A 24358-nucleotide genomic window follows, 5' to 3' on the forward strand; every position below is an offset into this window, starting at 1 on the left:
TTGAGAGCATGCAAGATGCTGTGTTGTTAAGGGATGTTTCACCCAAAAGTGAAAATCCTCTCATTATTTACTCACTTGTTTCAACCCTGTTTGAGTTTCTTCTGTTGAACACGGGGATATTCTGAAGACTGTTGGAAACAAACAGCACTGACTTCTATAGAATTTATTTTGTTCCATCTATGGATTTTAATGGCTACCTTTTTTGCAACATTCTTCGTAATATTTAGACTTGTGTTCATCATAAGAAGTTTGGAACTAATTAAGTGAGTAAATAGTGAGGACAATTTGAACCATCCCTTTAAGTTTAAGAGCTGTGCTAATTTTGTGAAGCTGATAGTTGTGGTTTGACTAGGTCTATTTGTTCTTCTGTTTTCATCCAGGAAATCTAAAAGTGACACCTCTCACTTTGCACATAGTTACAAGTCAACATGTTTTATGTTTTGCTGTCAAGCATACTCACAGACCAATTAAATAAATAATTCATTTGTTAAATATTTTTTTAAAATGTATTACTAATAAATGTTATATATATATATATATATATATATATATATATATATATATATATATATATATATATATATATATATATATATATATATATATATATATCACAATCATTCTCTAGCTAAAGGTCATTTATAAACTACATCCACATTCGGTCAAAATCAGTATTTAATCTCACTGTGACTAAATCATATCATTGTGCCAGTGCTGTTTAACCTTTAGGGCACTTTTAATAAAATGCTGAGTTGTTCCTAAACTGCAGACTCCTAGTGTCACACCCCTGTTCAGATTATGGTTCACTCCAATCTCCACTCACTCGATCTCTGGCCAATCAGGACTGCCTCAAGGGCTTTATTAACTGCACCTGTGCTCACAGTTTGCCTGTTTCTGGTTGCACATGGCTGAACTGTGCTGAGGACTGAATTCGATTTCCTTTGTTTTCCTGTGTGTGTGTGTGTGTGTGTGTGTGTGTGTGTGTGTGTGTGTGTGTGTGTGCGCGCGCGCGCGTGCGCGCGCGTGCATGCGTGCGTGCGTGCGTGTATGACCATGTAAGTGGCTTTTGTATGATTTAAGTTGAGTTAAGTGCTTCTATGTTTCATGTTTATCATATTTTCTGTTTAGATATGTACTTTGTTGGTAGACTGAAGCATTGCATTTCTGTTATTTCCTTACGGATTACTGACACATTGTATTTCTGTTATTTCCTTGCAGAAAACACCACACACACGCACACGCATACTTCTCCCTTGAGTCCGAATCCTTGATGCTAATAAATGCAACTAAATGGAGTGACTAGACTGGACCTCTGTTCTTACCGACAGCACCACTGGCTTCAAGCTAGCTACCAAAATTTCCCTCCTAACTCCTTTTCGTAAAACAGTAAATGAAATCTAATGTTTGTATGAGACCCTCCCTCTTTCTTAAAGTATAAATGACAGCTTAATCAAGGAAGTGTCTGCTTCTGAACACACAGCATTGAGGCAGTATGGGGTTCAGTGTGCCGTTTTTCGTCCTCTGTGAGTATCTGATTTTCATTTGAAAGCATGATTATTTATTCAGCTGATGTTTTAAAGCTATTTATAAATGATGGATACAACAAGCAATACATAAGACGACAAAGACTTAGCAACTGCCAGCAATTCAGTGTGTAGGCATTGTCTGTTCTCTGTATCCTGTTACAACGAGGAAAAAGCAGATAGATAGATAGATAGAGAGAGAGAGAGAGAAGCTAAGCATCAGCAGGATGTGCACTGGTTACATTTAATCATTTAGCAGACAATTTTGTCTAAAGCGACTTACAAATAAATAGGCATTCAGTGATTCAGCATGACAAGGCCAAACAAGACATGACACTGATACATGGGAACAGTTAGTGCTCAGAGAAATAAGGACAGCACTTAAAGCTGCTAAATGTTCCCCATATGCAAATAATTTCCTCTGACCTACACAATTTCATCCTAAATAGCAAATGAGTGCAGCAGTTCAAATTTAAAATGCAAAACCAACTTTACCTTTAAGTAAACAAATAATTCTCTATATAAAAAAAACATCAAGACACCAATACTTGATAAAATATAACACTCATGAGCTGTACTTTTCCTCTGTCTTTACTGAACACTAAAATCTCTTCGACTGGGAAGCAATCCCAGTTGAACCAGTAATTGTGACCAGTAATTCATTTTTAAAAATACAGAAACTGTACAACTGATAGATTAAGAATGTAAATAGACTCTACAATATTAGAAACGACTCTTACTTCCTTTCAATATTACACAGCCCTTCAAAACTCATAATATGCTTATTTGTATCATCTGGATGGGATGTCATTTCATAAGAGTGTTCAGAAGCCATGGCTGTTCAGCAGACAAACATCAATATGTTGAACTGAGATAAACAGAGATGTAACAAGGGCTCTTGGGCACTTTAGTCCAGTGATTCTATTGTTTACTGTATTATTTAAATATGTGTATATATATATTTGACTGCACCTACTGAAAGTCTAGTTACTGCCATCTAGAGATTATAGAAGGAACTGAGGAGTGAGATGTGCAGTTAGAGGAAGACGTTTTGCTTCCTGGTGTTGCACAACACTCCTGCATGACTCCTTTCTCTATATTGAGGTGCTTGAGCTGCTGTTGATGGAAGTGGTGATTGTGGCTGATCTGGTTGAAGCGATTGGTTATGACTGTGTAAAAGAGCAAACCCAGTTGAGGTTTAAATCTGAAAGTGCACCTTATTTAAAAATATTGATTTTATTATTTTTTTTATTAAAAAAAAAGATTCAACTCAGAGTCATTTAAATTATTTGTCTAGATCTTTTGCCTGTTTGTATCTACATCGACACAAAAAAATACCAAATATGTTCTGTGCCGGATCTGGTAAAACAAGAATGTGTCTTTCCCTTCAAATGCTAGCAGAGTGCGGGCCTCTGTGTGTGGGACTAATGATGACTGAACATTTTGGTGATTAATGCAATAATCTACCTCGCAATGGGGAATTTGTTGGCTGTTTGTTAAAGGAAGCATTAGAAAAGACTATTGTTGTATGAGACTTTGTCAGAGCTTAAAAGGAACTTTACAATACACAGTTCATGGATCAGTTTTTCCTCCATTTGAGAAGTGTAAGTGCAATTTAAATGGTTGCCTTGTTTTCTATAGCTAAATGTGTTTTTAATTGTGTTATTACTTGTAATCGCTCCACTCGGCTTGTACTGTATCTGTTTAACTCTTTATATTCTCATATCGCATTTAAAATCACGTTGACTTACACATATACTCTGACTACTTCAAGAGTTCCCCACAAAATCCAGAATGCACTGGTTAAGCACTGAGCAGACCAATAAACAAGAACATCCACAGACTGCATTTTATCAGGAACAGTCTAGTGACTGCATTTGATTGCCAGTTTACAAGGGAAAGGAGGAAATGGCAGGGAAAATATAGCCTAACCATAACTGTAGCTGCCGTCAGAAGCAATTTTTATATATTACACTCTATAAACATATACTTTACAGTTAAAAGGTCAATAAATAGTTAAAATGTTCAGAGTAATCATTAGAATAACTAAGTAATGTATATTTGTTGTTAATGCATGTTAATTCATTTAAAGTTATTTAACTAAAACTATAAAGGGGAGGGGGGGACCTTTTCTTGTTATGTTTAGCTTGGGAATTATTTCATTGTTGCAATCAAGATTTTCTTCCGATGCACTACTAGTACAGCCACAAGGTGCTGTGCTAATAACACGTTTGTAAGGATTACAAAGAAGTTTGTTAAAGAGAAACTGCACCCCTTCAAGTTTATTCCTCTTGAGTTAGAGAGGCCAATGAGGTATGTGTCGTATAGGGTCCTCATTAGCTAATGCATGATTCACCAATCAGCCGATTCCTAAACCACTATAAATAACTAGAGTATTTTAACTTAGCCATGTTAGTCTTGAAGAATGCTTCCTGCTACAAACGCTCCAGCATCGCACCATTTAAACTATGACACGGAAGAACAAACAAACAAACAAACAAACTATAACAGCTCCGGCCAGAGCCCTGCTCTTCCCGAGAATCCAGACTCAGCCTCACAGCAATCGAGCACCAAGTTCCCACATACTTCAAACTGTCACACTCAATGCAGTCAACAAACTCAGACTAAAGCTGCGTCAGACCGGAAACGCAAGGTTATGTGTCACGTTTCGCAGGTCGCTGCGGTGCAAAGTTCAAGCTTGGTGAACTCTGACCTGCGAAAACGCAACACTTGACTGTGTGAGACCAATCGAGGATCAAAACAGGACCTCTCTGGACAGAAATTTAAAATATTGAGCAATCGTTGGCTTTTTTAAATGTCTAAACATCTTGTTTAATCCTGCCCCTTTTCGCAGCGCCGCACAACAGAATTTCACACACACAAAGCCCAGTGTGACCGTAGCTTCAACCCTCAAGACACTGGCGACCAAAGCCATTGCAATAAAGCTACGGTCACACCGGGCTTTGTGTGTGCGAAATTCTGTTGTGCGGCGCTGCGAAAAGGGGCGGGATTAAACAAGATGATTAGACATTAAAAAAAGCGAGCGATTGCTCCATGCTTTAAATTTCTGTCCGGAGAGGTTATGTTTTGATCCTCGATTGGTCTCATGCAGTCAAGTGATGCGATTTCTCAGGTCAGAGTTCACCAAGCTTGAACTTTGCACCGCAGCGACATGCGAAACTTGACACATGACCTTGCGTTTCCGGTCTGACGCATTCATGTGCATATGAATGGAAGTCTATGGGAGAAAAAGCTCAATGTGACCACAGCTTCAAGCTGAACTCTAATATGCCATAGTGACTCATATGCAGGGCTGCTGCTGGCCAAAAGGTTGCCCTATGCGAAATTTTACTGTGGTGCCCCCACAGAGGAACAAAATCAGACAAACATTTAAACATGTTTTTATTTATTTATTTTCATTAATATGCATATAAACACTCAAATTATACCTAAACATTAAAATATTTACATTTCAAAATAATAGATGGCATCAAAAAAAAAAAAAAAAACACTGACATGTCTTCTGCAGAAACATTCCCAATTTCAAACATTTACAAAAGGTAAAGAATAAAACCTTCTCTGTACCTGTAGAGATTGACAGTCCTCAGTGCTGCATCCTGACCTGTACATGTGCAGCTGCTGGTGTCTCTGGAGCAGTGCTGGTCATTCCACCTCATCTTCTTTTGGGACAAATTTCAGCATTGACCTCCATGTACATATGAATTTAGTCATTTAAAGAAAAACTGATGACACACCTTTAAAACAATAGGCTAGTCAAGCACTCTTCATAATGTTTACAAACTACAACCAAAATGTGGATTTAATTTGCACTATAATCTATGGTGACCGAAGCTGACCCTTGCTGTCAGTATAAATAAAAGAAATGTGTGGTTTTTAAGAATTATTTAGTGTATTTGTAAACAAAAAACTCTGTTAACAATCAGAAAAAAATCATTAATGAATTCATGCAATATAAATGGTTTTTGGCCTGTGACTTATAGTAATTTGACTCATTTTATATTATTGATCTTTCAGAAATCACAGAATATTAGTCAGTTTTGTTATTTTTTATACTGTAATGCACAAAAAAAGACTAAAAGAGACTTTATTGTCATTGAGGGATACAAGCAATAACAACAGCAGCAAAAATTTTTTTTATAGAAATAGACAAAACAATAAAAAATGATAACTGCAGTCTGCAAAGAATGATATACTATATAACATGATAACTATATAATAATAAATAATGATAGATAGATGAATGATATATGTGATAGATGTGAATAAATAATAACAGTGAAATAATTTTGCAGTGCATGTGTACGTAGCTGGTGTGCAAACAGAACCCCAAAACAAGTATCTCAGAAAATTAGAGTATTGCTTTGGCCAACTGAAAATCATGAGTATGAGCATGCACAACACAATACTTAATTTGGGGCTCCTTTTGCTTGAATCTCTGGTGTGGCATGGAGTGGATCAGTCTGTGTTCATCTTCTCTTCACAATACCCCATAGATTTTCTATGGGCTTAAGGTCAGCCGTGTTTTCTGGTCAATGGATAACAAGGATTTCCACTATCGGGCCAGTGCGAGCCAATAGCCCGGGAGGTTGAGAAATGAGGCCGAAATCATGTCACGTTTCCACTGTCGGGCTAGTTGCTCGCAGCGCGTCACGCAAACGAATCAAACGTCACACAACCCGCCCACTTCAGCGGGAACAAAAAACTCCAATTATAACCACAAACACAACCTGGCATCACTACGAGAGCTGGAAGATGGAGAACACCGAAGCGATTGCTTTTTTACTGTTTGTGGTCTGTTGGTGTAAGGCCAGACAGCGATGTACGATGTACTTGATAACGTCCTCATTTCTGCAAACGCCGTCTATTTGCCTCTGAACATTTTCCTCGGCCCAAATGTTCAGAAGAGCCCTGGTGTCCTCAACTGACCAGTACTGTCTGCTATCCATTTTTTCTTCTTCTTAGTGAGTTGATCAAGCGCGATAGCAAAACAAATGTAAAGGAAGAAAGCATCTTGTCTCCTCTTTACCTGACAGGAAAACTCCGCCTTTGTACGTAACCCCGCCCCGAAGCCCCAGTTGGCCCTCCTTGGCCCAAGGTATTCGGCGGGCCGAAAAAGGCCGGACGCTGGCCCCAAGGAAGCCCCGCTTTGGCTCGATTACGCCCCGGAAGTGATAGTGAAAACGCGACTGGCCTTGGCTCGCTCGCTTTAGGCGCGATAGTGGAAACGCGGATAATGTCCTTAAACCAGGTACGGCTAGCTTTGACACGGTGTGCAGGTAACAAGTCCTATTGGAAAATCAATCTGCATCTCCATAAAGTTGGTCAGCAGCAGGAAGCATGAAGTGCTCCAAAACGTCCTGGTATAGCGCTGCATTGACCCTGGAACCCAGAAAACACAGCGGAGAAACACCAGCAGATGACATGGCAACCCAGACCATTACTGACTGTGAAAACTTTGCACTGGACCTCAAGCGACATGGATCGTGTGCCTCTTCTCTCTTTCTTCAGACTCTGGGACCCTGATTTACAAAGGAAATGCACAATTTACTTTAATCAAAAAACATAAGTTTGGAGCACTCAGCAGCAGTCAAGTTTTTAACCCTGGCAAGACGCTTCTGAAGCTGTCTGTTGTTCAAATATGGCTTGACAAAGAATGTGACTTCTGAAACTCATGTCTTGCAGATTTCTGTGTCCAGCTGCTGTCCACTCTTTGTGAATCTTCCCCACATTGTGGAGTTCTCCAGTGTTTGCACTGTTTTAATAATAATAATAATAATAATAATAATATTTTATTTATAACACGCTTTTTTTAAAACCCAAAGCGCTTACAAGAAAGTAAAAACAACAAAGCACAGTAAACAATAATAAAAAAATACAATATAAAACACAGTAAGAATAAAAGATATCACAAATTAAAAACAGTCCTAAAAGATGAGTTTTAAGTAGCTTTTTAAAAGCGTCCAATGAACCTGCATTCCTAATGTTGGTGGGAAGACCATTCCACAGTTTGGGAGCACGGAAAGAGAATGCCCTACCTCCCATGGTGCTGAGTTTGCAGCGAGGCTGAAACAGCGTAGGACTTGAGGCAGAGCGTAGACAGCAAGAGGTAGAGGAAATGGATATCAGGTCACAAATTTAACCTGGAGCAGAACCATGAACTGCTTTATATGTTAAAATCAATGTTTTAAATTCAATACGAGACATGACGGGCAGCCAGTGAAGCTGTTGGAGTATGGGAGTGATCTGCGAACGAGACTATGTATGTGTTAACACACGTGCAACAGAATTTTGAATGTATTGTAATATCTTGAGAGAATTGCAAGTTCCAAGGGGGACGTGATAAAAGCATGGACGAGCCTTTCAGCATCAGGCCTCGAAAGAGAAGGACGTAAGCGGGCTATATTACGAAGATGCGTTAAGCGATGACATTGATGCCGATGAATTGGGAGAAGTGTTAATATAGATTTGTGTGTCATCTGCATAACAATGATATCTAATCCCAAATTTTTGCAGGATTTGACCAAGAGGCAACATATAAATACTAAAGAGAAGTGGACCAAATACTGAACCTTGGGGGACACCATGACATAAAGGAACAGTATGCGATCTGTGACCCCCCATATAGATAAACTGTGAATGTCCAGAAAGATAGGAATTAAACCAATTTAGCACAATCCCATCCACACCAACCCAGTTATGAAGTCTGTCCAACAGTATGCTATGAGAAATTGTATCAAAAGCTGCGGTTAAGTCTAAAAGCACTAAAATACCACAAGCCCCTGAATCAGCAATCAGGAGAAGGTCATTTATAACCCTAACCAAAGCAGTTTCTGTGCTATGTCCTGATCTAAAACCCGACTGAAATGCATCAAACAAAGCGTTTGCTTGCAGGTGTTCTTGCAGTTGCCCCACGACCACCCGCTCAAGAACCTTCGCCAGAGAAGGTAGATTAGAAATCGGCCGATAATTGGTCAGCTCAGAGGAGTCACTGCTAGGCTTTTTTAAAATCGATGTAACAGCAGGATTATGTCAGGATATATTTCCTCTTCAAGTCAATCAACTCGATCCCTTAATATGTATAAAGGATAAAACCTGATTGGTTTTGAACACGAGCAGATATAAGGGGCTGTAGTAGCAGTGAAAAGTGAAAGTACCCACCCCCATTAGAACTGTTAAAAAAGATTGGTGTTACAATAACAAATCTAAAGAAGAAGTTCAAAGACGGAAAGATAATTATAGGTGGTGATTTTAACGATGCCCCAAATGATGCTGTTGATCGTTTCCCCTCTAAAAATATTAGTTCGAGGTTTTTAGATTTATATTGCTTTATAGCTGACAAATTCTAGATGTATGGAGATATTTGAACATTAATTACAATAATTTAATTAACATTAAATACAACTAAAAGATTTTTTGATCAATAGGGGTGTGATACAGGGTTGCCCAATTTCTCCATTTTTGTTTTTGACTGTCGTGGAATTATTAGCAATTAGTATAATTAAAAACCCAAATTTAAATGGCATTACTATATTTGATAGAGAAATAAAAAATATCACCATTGGCGGATGATCCAACTCTAGTTTTAAAAGATAAGTGTCAAATTAAAACTGCAATTGATTTAGCTAAAGTTTTTTCAAATGCCTCAGGTCTTCATTTAAATCTTAAAAATGTGAGATTCTTCCGGTGCATGATTCTAATGAGCAATTGTTGTTTAATGATCAGTGTATGAGGCGGCTAGGCTAACCTAGCTTAAATTTTTATTAAATTATTCTCTAATCGGTCGCCTATTATGTCATGAATATACCCCTGTAATGCATACTGCAGTCCTTTTTTTGTCTGGCTTTCTCTGATATCTCACCTGTTCGCCTAAAAATGACTATATAATTATATCCCTGGCAATGTCTGACACCGGCGCATACACATTGTAATAGACGAGCCCGGCGTGAAAGCTTGACAGGCGTAGCAACATTAACTAAGGAGGGCGGGGCTTAGCAAAGGGTTAATTGAAGCTCCAAAACAATTTGGTTACCAACATCTTTAATGCCTGTAACCCACATGTTTAGTGTTAAAAAAGTACAATTTGGGTTCTTAAACTTGTCATGATTGCTTACCAGAGTTAACGGGATTTGCATTTAAAATTGAATCAATAAATACAACTAAAACCCACATTTTCAAATTTTTGCAATTAGTAATTTAAATTTTTTGTCTATATTTAGTGTTAATCTTGTGCTTCAGCCAGTTTGGATGCACTCAAGGTAAGTGAAACTTCATATATCATCAGATCTCACAAACACTGACCAACAAGCCAGCAGACACTGAGAGGAAACACAAGTACTGAATGTGTCTGTTGGCACTGGTTTCTGTCTGCGAGTTCAGTGGAAAATGACTCTAAATGACACCACACTCATCACATGATTGTTAATCAATAATATATAATGTGTGTATGTGTTCAGCAAAGGCTGTAGTGAGAGTGAGTCCAGATCAGCGAGTGTTCACTGGAGAGACCGTCACTCTCACATGTGACATACAGATAGGAGGAAACATTCAGTGGACATACAGCTGGTTTAAAAATGACGTATTGATTCCAAACATCACTGAGAGAATCTACAACATCACTGCTGCATCTGACGCTGGTAAATACAGCTGTGAAGGAAAAGTCAGCAGTGATGCTGTTTATGTGACTGTATCAGGTAAGAGAGTTTATATTCTTTAAAAGTCTAAAATGCATTTAATGGTTCTTTTGTTTTATGCTTCTAATGTTACTTTTCCCAATCTCCTCTGAGAATTTTAAAGATGTAGATGTCAAACATCCTAAATGTTGCATTTGAGACAGAGTCTAGTATACGAACATAGTACACTGTAAAAACAAATTCTTAGATTTATTTGTCTTGTTTCTAGTCCAAAATATAAAAAAATACTTAAAGAATTGCACAATTTCTGTGCAAGCAAAAAAAAAAAATATTGTCTTGTGTAAGGTCCACCCAGTTAGCCCAATGGAGGTGTCCGCTGGTGGACGAAGGTTCACTTCCTGTTTGGTCTTTTCAGTGCACAATGTTAATTTACTTCAAATTTAACTCATATCTGACTCCAGATGAGGTAGTTTAGAATAAAAACATATTTATATTTTGTTTTATCTCGTTTAGCTCGTCCTCTCTTGCTGATATGATTATACACGTGACTACCAGGACATGTTAAAAGCACAGCTGTCAATCAATATTGGTGGGCGGGGGGACCGCTCTCCTACGTAAAGTTGCGGTCGATCTGAAAACCGCTCCAATTGGTCCACCGTTTTTTATGTTGCTAAATTGAAAAAAAAAGGACTGGGTGTGTTTATTTCACCCCAATATGACGGTCTATACACCATACATGCACATATGTCTGTCCAAACAGCTTGAAAGGTAAATTTTTCACCATAGGTGCCCTTTAATCGAAGAGAGGCATTTAGGATATTTAGATATGATTTAGGCTTACTGAAGGACTTGGTATACAAATGGAACATATGTGTGGTTTCTGAAACAAACAATAATCAATACAGATGTTTCGCAATAAACATTAATAACTGAACAGCACACAACTCAAGTATAAGTAACTATGGCCCAGTAGATAATATGAGCGCAATCCTCTGAGTGTCCACAAGAGGGCGCCACGGGCACATGAATGCTGCGTGATGGCAGGGTCTTTGTCTGGGCATGTGCAACGTGAATGATCACCGCATGTAGCCAATTATCGTCACGTAACGCGCTCATACATGATAACCCACAAATATACAGTAGTAGCATGCTGAAATGTGTAAATATGAACATATAACTACAACTTGTACTTAAACACTTGATAATTCCCGAGTTTAAGCAGGTAATACAAACAGTATTGTGCTAACAAGCTGCTACAGGTAGTATGAGAACAACAGCTGATCTTCTGTCGATGATAACTTTATAAACAGTGATCACTTACTTTTAAGACACGCACACTGTAACACAGTATACCACCAGTGCCTGTTATAGCCTTTTTTGCACAGTGAGATAGATCGCAGGTGTGTTATCCAGCGTTATCTCTCGTGTGCACTGTCACTCTCAACTAGTTCTTTGCTCAGCCCACCTCGATGATGCTACGTTGCATTGTGCACACTGATTGGTTGGTGTCATCCGGGACTTCGACATCAGCGGCCCTTTTGCACAACATTTGTTCATTCGGGTGAATCGCCCCGGTGGATGGCGTCCCTCACGGTCACACTCTTGTCAGTCTTGATTGTCAAACAGAGGTAATTGACTAATACTTTTAGATGGCAGCTCCTATGCTTGCTCATTCTAAAGTATTTTTGATTAGTCCCCCTTAGATGTACACCCTTGAGTAAAGACAATATAATTTCTAATCAGAGGTCAAGGGCATTATTATAAATGTAACCAATTACTGTTCTTTTTAATAATTTTGGTTTAGCCAAGCCCATGATTTCCAATGTACAATTAATTTAGAATAATATTAATTTTAAACAAGGGTTGAGCACCCTATCTAGGTTAGTCGTGCAACTCCTTGTTACCCTGACTGAATTAACCCCCTTTCCACCTAAGTACACTTGAATCAATATCAAGAGTCAGTCAGATCCCAAAAATACAATTAGTGTGCCCAATGTCTATCTCAACTGGATTTTAGTCCGTCTACTGACCTGACGCAGGAAGTGCGGAAACAAGGATACAGCGTAATTTACTAGAATAAATAATTACAGAGTAAGCAAACTGACAGGTAAATGTATATTATGCCAATTATTCATCAATTCATAAATGATCAATACAAGACATCAAATTGTCAAAGATATATCTAAGATCAAAAGATGCATAGCTGACTTCAAAATATACATAGTATGGAGCATGAAGCTCCACACTACAGGCTGATCTGGTTTCAGAATCGCCCCGAACATTTTGAAACTGTGCCTTAAGTAGTCAGACCAAGAATCTCCTCGAGAGGGGTGAGCGTCATTTGCATGTTAGATCTAAAGAGTTTCTGCCGATAGGGAACAAGTGGTAATTTGAATAAAGGCCCCCTAGGTAAAGGCACACCCTTAGCAGTGGTTCAAAAGATACCTGAAGTCAGGGGCGTAGTGGACATTTTAAAAGTGGGGGGGACGGTTGTATGAGCTCATACGTTCATATAATTATCAATCACCTGTTTCTAAATGGTCTCTAAAAGTGAGGGGGACGGATCCCCCCCGTCCCCCCGTTTGCTACGCCCCTGCCTAAAGTTATATATATTATATATTATATATATATTAATATATATATATTATTATTATTTTGATTGTCTATTTCTTAGGGAATGAGACCGTTGGTTGTACCAGTTGTACTGAGACATTTCAAATTATATCAAACATCAGGGACGTAGTGGAAATTTTAAAAGTGGGGGGGACAGCTGTATGAAATCCAAAAGTTTACATTCTTAATTACCTGTTTCTAAATAGTCTGTCTCTAAAAGTGAGGGGGACATATCCCCCCCGTCCCCCCCGGTTGCTACGCCCCCTTCAAACATTATAGATAAAGTCACTTTGATTGATATAGAACCTTCACACTTTGAAATGACCATTCTGTGTGAGTATGTATGAAGAAAGGGTGAGTGAATAGAGAGGGGTTGCTTCAAATGTAAATGAAGGAAAGGAGAGGAGTTGGTTTTCCCGCATTCCCATCAGACTGGTTAGGTGTGGAGCTTATTGTCTCTTTGTTTCCAGTATCAAAGTATTTGTGGTATCTCAAAGCTTACATCTTGTTTTAAGAAATAATGTCAAAAAAGTGAGTTTTTCTGTAAAACGAGCTTAATAATCTGCAAAATAACCTTGTCAAAATAAAAAAGATTATTTTGCATGTATTAAAGAAAAAACTCTCTTCATTTTGCATCTTGATTTAAGATGTTTTAGATATTTGAACTAAAAACAAGACAAAAACCTTCCCACTCAGAAAACAGGAATCACAGATTATGTAAAAGAGCTTTTCATCTTTTTTTTCTTTGTAATGTTAGTCAATAATAACGTTATGCATTAAAGCAGCTAGTGCACAATACATTTTCATATATGTCCTTGCTGGTGGGAGTCCGTTGCCCCATTCTTTGCTTTGTGGAAGACCTCAGAGATGCACACTGAATTAAAAAGGAACTGAATCAGAGACACTAAATTAGAATGAATGACAGTGTCAGACTTCTACAGCTCTTCATCTATAGCATATGATCTAAAAATTACTTATGTATTAATTGAATAGTTTTGTAGGTTTTAAAAAAATGTCAAAGACTGTTTGAATTACTTTTGATTTTATCCACAGCTTTACCCACACCCACAGTGAATGTGACACCAAACAGTGCTGTATTCACTGGAGATACAGTCAATCTGACGTGTGTGATTCAGTCTGATCACAGTAACTGGACATATGAGTGGTATAAAGACAACTTTTGGAACAAGTTATGGTCATATTATCGTTACACTGTAAACGGAGACACTCTCACTATCAGAGGAGTTGACTGGTCTAATCACGGTCAGTACTATTGTAAAGGACTCATATATGGAAGATCAGTCTCAACACAATCATCTGCTTTTTATCTCTCAGTGACACGTGAGTTAAATATTTTTGTCCTCCATAAATGCATATAATAACATACACACAAAATACAACAAAACACACATTCAGCTGACTGAATGCAGTTTTGGTTCAGAATTATAGGCTGTCTTACTGTTTTCTGAGTACAGCATAGCATTTTGAGTGCTCTGGCTATTTGCAATAGTTTTGGGTATGAATGTCATAGATTGTGAAAAGACAACCCAAACGCAGAGTGACTGCAGGGGTGTTTATTGACAAATGGGATCTGAAATAGGGGTTAGATGATGATGGAGTCCTGGGGTGGGTTTCCCAATCAACGATGTAACTCGTGGCTGAAATATCATAGTACGATGCATTGTTTGGGAAAAGAATAATGTTTACCAAAACATGCACTCTCTTTCCATATTGAAATATCTGTAAATGGCACATATAGAACCTTCTGTTTCCTTTACGAATATTATTAAGAATATTCCAATGTGGAATTAGTTTTTAGAGGTCTTTATAGCGCAAATGCAGTTGCTATTTACATAGCGTGGTGCAAAACGTCAAAATGACTCATGCGCCAAGCCAAAATTAGCAAACAACAATTGCGTCACACCTTGCGCCGGGTGTACGATAGGGCCCATTGAGACAAACAAGGACTAGATGATGGCTAAACAAGGGGGTGTGGTAGCTGGAAACAAAAAAGGAGGAACAGACACAAACACAAACACAGGTTGAGCCATGTGCTCGGACACAAGATAAACATAGACGTATAGAACGTAAACAACAGCAATTAAAACTGTAGTATCTGACATTGTTGTCATTTGTCCTCAGACTACATGTTAATTCAATGATTAGTGTCCAATTATGAGCTCAAAATTTAACTGCTATTAGAGAAATCTGCTTTACATTTGAGGCAGGCTTTCAAGGATGGCATAACTGTTCAATCTCATAGGGGGCGCTACTAAACCTGGTGACTGATTTGGCTCCTTTTGTTACTTTCATTTATTCACTTACATGTTATAACTGCCTAAATTACTGGCTAAATGCTGTATTATTTAGATTTAACAGTTTTGCTATTAAAATGTACTTTATTCATTGAAAGCAAGTTATGCAATGCTATCGTTTACCTAATCCCTGATGAACTGATTCAGTGCCAGTTAAGTGGTTTAAATTATATTATATTCTTGTTGTTATTGTTTGTTTTGAGCTTTATTTCAAATAATATATATGTTTTAGGCAGTGCGTAATTTGTAAATTGCGAGGTCCTGGAACAGATTGGGGTAATGGATCCAGCATGTTACCTGCAGATGTAAAGGTGTCGAGCATGAAAGTTGAGAGTGGTGGTTGTTTCTGGCACAAATTAAGCCCTGGTTTTAGGTAAAGATACACCTGGACTGGGACATAGAAATTTGCCCTTGAGATCATCTAGACCAGGACTGTCCAAACTTGGTCCTGGAGGGCCGGTGTCCTGCATATTTTAGTTCCAACCCCAGTTAAACACACTTGAAGCAGCTTATCAAGCTCTTTCTTTGTATACTAGAAACTTCCAGCCAGATGTGTTGAAGGAAGTTGGAGCTAAACTATACAGGACACCGGCACTCCAGGACTGACTTTGGGCACCCCTGATCTAGACCGACCCACACATGCAAACTAACCCACAGTTAGACTATTCATACCTGCATATGGGCTACCGGTAGTCATCAAATCTGTTAATAAATCTAGCGAAGTCAGCATAATTAAGTCATAACCATGCTTCATGTAGCTTATTACTCATAAAATCCAGACAACATTAAAACTGTGTCATGTAGACCAAAGGTCTTGAGAAGGTCTTATTATATAGAAGGTCTTTATTAATAATGCGTCGGCCTGCTGACTTATTTATTTTTTTCTTTCGTTTCAGATTTAACCACACCACTGGCTCCGACATCGACTCATCGACTCAGCACATCACAGTTACAAATTTCCACATTAGTGGGAAACAAGAACACAACATATTCAGGTTGGCTGAAGTTAATTCAGATTCCTTCAATCCTCATCTTTTACACATTTTAGACAAAGTATTCACTGTGTAGATCTGTCAACTTTACAAAATATAATATATATTTTAAGAGCTGTTTGAATTATTTGTTGTTGGTGTTTCTTTGTCTTTTGTTTTGGTTTTTTGTTTCAGCTTTACCCACACCTACAGTAATTGTGACACTAGACAGCGCTGTATTCACTGGAGAGACAGTCAATCTGAAGTGTGTGATTGAGTCTGATAACAGTGACTAGACATATGAGTTGTATAAAAACACACCAACAGCAGTGTGATGTTAATTACATCTTATCATCACAGTAGTGTTGCATGATATACCAGTACTAAAATGTATTGTAATACCCTGGCTCTCAAAATGATACGATCCTGCATTTTTTAGTACTGGTACTTTTGAGTGACAGCTGTTGTTCTGAGTGTTTGTCAATAGAGGGCAGTGTGGGTGTAGTGTGCTTGTCAACCTGTGCATGGATGCCATCTCAAAAGTGAAAAAACAATGCGGTGACCCCCTCTCTTGTGAACAGAGTTGATTTGCGAAGTGAAATGTGGAATTTATTTCATGTGTGGTGGAGACAGTCAGGGCAAACCCACGGACGTCACTGTGTGCACCATGACAGCCCAATAGAATCTGGATGCAACCTTGATTATGCAAGCTGAAACTGTAAGTCTCGGACTTGCAATGTCAGACAGAATGTACTCAATGGAGCTAGTGATGTCACTGTGAGGGTAGGGTAAGGGGTGAGGTTAGGTGTGGGCATTAAAAACATTGGATGCAGCTAGGATTGCAACTGCACCAGGTCTGCTTCCAGACCACTTTCTAACAGCCTGAGTGTGCAAAACTGCCCTGCTTGGAGGAATAATTCAAAATAAAGTAAGTCCCTGTGTGTACAAATGGAGTATCAGTCACATCTGCAAACCTTACCCGAGTCTAGTGCGGTGACTGCAGGCCTGATGGTGGCGGATCACACTGCAGAATCGAAAGTATAAATCAGCCTTGAGATGGGCTGTCTGCTGATGCATACTCTGAGCCCTGCAGATTGCCAAAGCTAGTTTTAACTTATCTGTTTTGCTGTTACTGGACCTTTATGCTGCTTTTGATACATCAACTGTCAGATTCTACTGTTCAACCTCTCCTCAATGGGCATCAGTGGAACTTCACTCTGCTGCTTGGAGTCTTACCTCCCCGCCAGATCATTTAGGGTTGCCTGGAGAGGAGAGGTATCCAAAGCTCATCAGCTAGTCACAGGCGTTCCTCTGGGATCCCTTCCTGGTCCCCTTCTATTCTCAACTTACACTGTATAACTGGGAACCTTCATCCAATCACATGGTTTTTCTTATCATTGTTATGCCGATGACACAGCTTTAATCATTGCACCTGGCTGACCCCATGGTAGCTGCAAGGATCTTTCACTGCTTGGAGGATATCGCAGGTTGGATGAAAGACCATCACCTGCTGCTGGCAAAAATTGAACTTATCATCTTCCCTGCAACTCCACACACTCAACACAATTTCTCAATCCAACTGGGATCATCTACTATGACCCCATGTAATTCGGTAAGGGATATTTGGGTGATCCTAGATGATCAGCTTTTCTTCAAAGAGCACATTGATAGCACAGCTCAATCATGCAGGCTTGCACTTTTCAACTTTAGAAAAATCTGAACCTTCCTAACAGATCATGCTACACAACCTCTAGTCTAATCCCTTACCATTTTAAGGCTGGACTATTGCAATGCCTTTCTAGCTGGACTCCCATCTTGCACCCTAAAACCTCAACAAATGATCCAGAACACTGCAACTTGTCTGGTCTTCAATGAGCCCATATAACACTTCTCTTTTTTCGTATCTTTTGTTTGGTTACTGGTCGAAGCTTGTATCAAGTTCAAATCATTGATGCTTGCTACAGAACACCCACTGGCACTGCACCCACTTACCTTTACCTGCTCCTGGTGGTCTACACCCCCTCCAGGAGCCTCTGGTCAGGAAGTGAGCTCTGCCTTGTGGCACCATCGCAGAGAGGCTAGAAGTCACTTTCCAAAACCTTTTTATTTAATGTTCCTCGCTGGTGGAATGATCTGTTCATTCACGCACAGACTGCTGATTCACTGGTATCATTCAAGCGGCAACTATAAAACCATGTTTTCTGAGATCACCTGATCCCCTGTGAGTAAAACCAGGACCCCCTCTTCTTCCCCCTCACCCTAACCACAACAACCCAAACTAAGTCTTCTCATTTATAGCTCCTAAACTCTGGAATAGTCTTCCTGATAACGTCCGAGGCTCAGACACACTCTCCCAATTCAAAACTAGATTAAAGACCTGTTTAGTAAAGCATACACTCAGTGCACCACTTAGCGGGCTTCCACACTGGTTTCGGCACCTTGTTTATATACACTAGGAACAGCAGCTACGCTAATTATTTTCTTTATTCTCCATTTCCACCTGGGGATACTCTTCCCGAGGCCCTCAGACTATGCAGAGTCACTGATTCGATCCAAGACCAACGACGAGATGATCCCAAGGTTTCCATATCCTGGACCAGGCCGTATCCTGAGCAGCTACTGTGGTGGTCATGGAGGAGTGGAGAACATGAGACTGATTCCTGTGATGCTCCAGAGACAGACGAGTCTTCGCTGAGGCCAGCTTCCAGCCTCTGCCACTGAGACTGCAGCTCTGCACAAGACGTTTGGCCAGCGGAGAAATTAAAATGGTTGTGCCCAACTGAGCCTGGTTTCTTTCAAGGTTTTTTTTCTTAACTTCCGCCATTTAGTGAAGTTTTTTCCCCTCTCTGCTGTCGCCACTAGCTTGCATGGTTCAGGATCTATAGAGCTGCGCATCGTTGGATCTGCTCTTCAGTATTTGGACTCTCAGTAGTGATTATTAACCACACTGAACTGAGCTAAACTGAACTGAACTTAAACACTACAAACTGAACTACACTGTTCCTATTTACTATGACCTTTTATGTGAAGCTGCTTTGACACAATCTACATTGTATAAGCGCTATACAAATAAAGGTGAATTGAAATGAAAAATAAGTGTGCATGGGTGAGTGATCTTTAGAAACCTAAAGAAAACATACTTTTTCATCTAACTGATACTGCACCAGTTTTTGCACATTTGTCCAATACAGTTTTACACACAAAAAAATCACCATGAATTTATGAAGTGTGATTCAAGTGGGCTTGACAAACCACCTTTAAATTCTCTGTGGACTAACAGTTCCTTTGTATAATAACAGGGTTTGTACGGGTGCTGGAAATCCAGGAAAATGCTTGATTTTTAATATAGTGTTTTTAAGGTTAGAAAAGTGCTTGGATTTTGGACAAAGTTCTTGAACCTGCTTGAATTTGAAATTGCAGGACTCGAAATTGCGACCGTTGTGGTCGCATATGCACCCGAAAATCTATGCGAGCTTCACGCAGAATGCATATTTGCACTTAAAAACGCCAAACGCAGCACTCAGGATTGGTTTAAAACAGTTGTCATGTCAACTTACTGCAGTAAACAAAGCCCGCAATGCCCGCCCCACCTTAAAACTCTTCCGATTGGCGGATTGAACGCGAATGGATTGGTTAATATCAGCCATCAATCACTCCGTTCAGATGACAGGGAGCTACTGCTGTGAAAATCTAAAGGTCTGCATTCGAGAGAATGACAATAACACTGACAGATTTTGTTTTGGAAACCACTTAAAGTTACAGATAACGGCACATCTGATCAGTGATCATGTGGTGAATGTTAATCCGCCATTTACATTTTTTGAAGAGTGGATAAAAGACTTCCTGAAGGTTAAAGTCTGCTATGAAAATGACTAAAGCCTCTCACTGTAAAGCCTGAGGGACGGAGTTTGCAGGTAACCGCATTTGCCACACATTTTAAGCAGGAGATGTTCTATTTAATCCTTCATTTAATTGTCAAATGTTTTCATGCAACAGCAGAGCATTCACCATCGCAAAAGGGCTGGCATTCACTAAGATTAAACGAATATTGCAACTCATGAAAATACCATTACTGCTATGAAGAGGACGTATGCAAATAATAAGTTATATGTCAATATGTACCTACCTACCCTGTTTGGCCTTCTCTTGCATAAGCTAGTTATTTTTTTTTGCACTATATTTTATGTTAAGTGCAGTTTCATTTCTGCACTGTTTTCATTGCAGATTTTTTCCTACACTCAACAGTCTAAAGGGCACTTGGATCGTGTAATTCACGCCATGCCATGTGAGGGCTGTTCAAGATAAGCAGAAGGCAGACATTTTTTCTTTCTATTTTACACAATTAACAAAGTTTTTATTGAAATTGTATTTATCTGTCTGGTGATTATTTGTCATTTATATATTGGTTATATAAAATGCCAAGACTACTTATAGAGAGGTGATACATTTTGAACCCTTAAACATGTTTTCCTTTAACCCCTTAACTGTCACCATTTGACAGGTGGGACATTTGCATAGTTACAGCAGTACCTTAAGAAATATTGACATTAATTAAAAAGCAATATTCATGAAAGTTCTGCGTCACGGTGGTGCAGTTGGTAGCACAATCGCCTTACAGCAAGAAGGTCACTGGTTTGAGTCTTGACTGGGTCAGTTGGGATTTCTGTGTGGAGTTTGCATGTTCTTTCTGTGTTGGCGTGGGTTTCCTCCGGGTGCTCCGATTTCCCCCACAGTCCAAACACATGCACTATAGGGGAATTGAATAAGCTAAATTGGCCATTGAGTATGTGTGTGAATGCAAGAGTGTATGGGTGTTTCCCAGTGTTGGGTATCAGCTGGAAAGGCATCCTCTGTGTAAAACATATGCTGGATAAGCTGGCGGTTCATTCCGCTGTGGCGACCCCTGATTAACAAAGGGACTATGCTGAAAAGAAAATTAATGAATTGATGAAAGCTTACAAACTATGTTTTCCATTTTGGTGACTGATTTTCAAAACAGTTGACATAGGTTTATATATATATATTGTTGCTACGCCCCTGGTTGCCACTGGTTACTTGGAAGTGTATCTTCCATGATGATGACCATGTCATTTACTTTTAAGTTGCGCCAGGACAAATGCCTCTTTTGCCTAGTGGACACGTTCAGGGGTATTCCTTCCACCAGCTCCAGAACTGTTCGGTTAAATATTGCACTCTGCGCCATCTCTTCACAGAATACATCTCTGTCTTGATGAACTTTCTGGGAGATGGTAAGGCTACCTTAGTTTTCATGAGAATTAGGTAGTTTAAGAATAAGAGTCAGGAGCTCTAGTGCCATGGGATCATTGATCCCATCAACATCAATGGGTGACTGCTGACAATAGCCATTGCTTTATATAACAGCATTCTGGAGGAGGCAATATTAAGTCTACCTTAAACACTGGGCAATTGTAACATTCAGCTCCCACACACCCCCTGCATGACTCTCTAAAGGGGTGCATTGAAAGTGAACTCACGCTGTTTAACTGCAAGAAAAGCTTTCAGAGCCTCTGTATCACATTACTTGAGAGCTTCTTTGAACTCCTTCTTCGCACCCACAACATTTGTGCCTTGATCACAGCATAGATCTAAGCTGATAAAACAATTTATCATGACATTAACTTAAATCATTAAGTGGGAGTCAGTGCAGAAAAAATTCTGCTCTACCTTTATCTGGAGTTCCACCTTCAGCATAACACTCATCCTGGATGCGGTGACTGCAGCTGAGAGTACTTTGGGATACTTGTAATCTTTGTGTGGGCAACTTTCACTTTGGCCATTACAAAGCTGCAATAAATCTCATTTTTATTGTGAACATGAACCATGTCCTGCATTACAAGCATATGAAATGGTGTAATTCTACCCTAACGATTCTACCAAGGTCCTGTGGATAGTAACGTTGTGGTATTGCAATTTCCTTTAATCTCTGCAAGCTATTCTGCCACTCTCTCCACCGTGAGGGCAAGTTCTCAGGAATAGGATCATCCATATCCATTACCTCTACAATACAGTTCCTGTAGGATGTGCTTGCCACTCAGAATGAAAAGAGCTACAAACCAGTGTTGACGCTGGATAAGATTTAAGATTAAGCAGATCAATTAGTTCCTCAGCTTCTTTGACAGTTGGAACACTGGTTAACCCATCATTCACTTGTAAGTTATTTTCCAGAGAAATTGAATTGGTCAAGATTGGTCAACCTTGTGTTGCTGTGCCAGGTACTTAAGACAAATGTTAGCACATCTAGGGGAGGATGCAGCCCCAAAAAGTTGGACTGTCATTCTGTACGCCTGTGGTTCTGTTCAAAGAACTCCTGCCAAAGGGTTAATTAAGTCTGGGCCTGTCAGCAGAGTGACGTTTAGAGCAGAGGTTCCTAAATTTTCAACCCGCAACCCCCAAAATAACAATGTCAGTGACTTGCGACCCTCGATATCGTCTGAGGTGGTTATAAATATATAAACCTTACACACAATAGGTCGAAGTCTATTCATCGTTGAAACATGAGAGCTGTAAAGGTGTCAGAATGTTTAACCTAGTGCCATAAAACCAGTCTGCTGCATCTGACGTTATTGCTGTGTCTTTAGTATAACTTAGGAGTCACAAAAATATCAAAAGGCAAATGGATTTTATTTTCATGTTGTTTTTTTAATGCAACTATTACTCACATTTCTTTTCTTCTGTAGGTTATTGATAAAATATAGTGTTGTAACTTACTGGCATATTGCAGAATCAAAACCAGTATGAATCTGAAATCTTGGAAATCAGGCACCATATTGTCTGGTCTCGGTCATTTAGATTTAGCTTGAGGGCTTATTCCACCACGGATAACAGAGTGCCAATTGATTTGACTATTTTCACCAATACTTTGTCCGCAGATGTTCTGGGGACCCTTTACCAAACATTATTATGAAATGAGGTGTAACAATATACACAAAGAAATCTGTTATTAATATGCTTTTTCAATATAGAAACAGTACAACAAATTTCTGAGTAAAGCTGAGTTTAGCTTTTGTTTGTCTGAGAACTTGAGTGAGCCAGAAAACTATTGACAACACACAAGAAAAATAGAAAACACGTTATAAAAAATATGAGATAACATTTATATAGTATTTAATATACAGATTTAATTATTTTCACTGAAAGCTGTTTGAGTCACTTTGTGTTTTTGCCTTCTTCTCAGCTTTACCCAGACCTACAGTGACTGTGACACCAGCCAGTCCATTCACTGGAGAGACAGTAAATCTGAAGTGTGTGATTGAGTCTAATCCAAGCGGCAACCTCCCGCTCTCCCTCGGGAAGCCAATACGGAAGTAACTGAAACTGCAATTCATCAAAATTCCGCTAGTCCTGGCTCCATAATAGAGCAAATTGCAATTGAGCCCACTGTTAGAATGGCCAACTTTACAGCAGAAAAAAAGGTGTTTACAGCCTGGTACAAAAAATTTGTTTTTTATTATTTCGTATTTTTGTTTTGTTCTATGTGGCTTTACACAGTCAGCTGCCTTTTGGACTTATGTCTTACAATTATCAGATGATATGGGATGCTGTGTGCATTTAATTGTGCTCACAAACCATTCACATGGCCTGTTTCCCATGTGAGTAAAGTTATATACTTGTATACCATCTCTATAAATGTATTAGTTTTATTTAAGATCATTTATCATTAATATTTTTCTTTAGACCCGTAAAGCACTCCAGAATCTAACAGATTGATTATCTGTAGGCTCTAGAATAGTTATCTGAAGCGTTATCATACAGTGTTTTGCAGGAGTTCATCAATAGTCTTGCATTTACTAACACAGACTATATCTGAAGTGTTTGGAAGTAATTTGCATTTCCTCCTGTAGAAAAACGTCATAAGAACACTGCTTAGTGGCTCCATGTGTTACAGCAGTGTTTTTAAAAGTCTAAACACTTTATTGATATGGTGTACAGCCAAGCACATGTGGTCAGAACACAAACGAGTCGCAGGTAATAGAGTATCAAGCGTTTCTCCCAAAGTAAAGTCTGTCTGCCAGGTCTAAGCAAAGTGCCAGCAGGTGTCTATAGCTCCGCCCACTACCCGCCTCTTTGCCCTTGTTTGGTATCCCGCCGTGGGTGCGATGACGTGCGAACAAAATGGCGACGGTTGGCCGCGCCTACTTGTAGCTTCTTTTGCAGTGTTCAGAAACCTATGGGTGACGTCACAGACACTACGTCCATATATTGTCTAATCACAGTAACTGGAGATATGAGTGGTATATAGACAGTAACAAATACAATTACAGTGT

At 39.2% G+C, this 24358-nt stretch overlaps 1 protein-coding gene across 1 annotated transcript; it reads left to right on the forward strand.

Moving 5' to 3' along the window:
• The first annotated feature begins 1469 nt into the window (after nt 1-1469).
• LOC130232611 (high affinity immunoglobulin epsilon receptor subunit alpha-like) lies at nt 1470-23347 on the forward strand. The gene is made up of 6 exons (XM_056462589.1): nt 1470-1523; nt 9761-9799; nt 9998-10234; nt 13841-14128; nt 15999-16050; nt 23269-23347. Exons 1-6 carry the CDS (start codon nt 1493-1495, stop codon nt 23345-23347), a joined length of 726 nt encoding a protein of 241 aa, XP_056318564.1. The 5' UTR covers nt 1470-1492.
• Nucleotides 23348-24358: the final 1011 nt, after the last annotated feature.

This window comes from Danio aesculapii, chromosome 7 (assembly GCF_903798145.1).
Source record: "Danio aesculapii chromosome 7, fDanAes4.1, whole genome shotgun sequence".
Taxonomy (NCBI): Eukaryota; Metazoa; Chordata; class Actinopteri; order Cypriniformes; family Danionidae; genus Danio; species Danio aesculapii.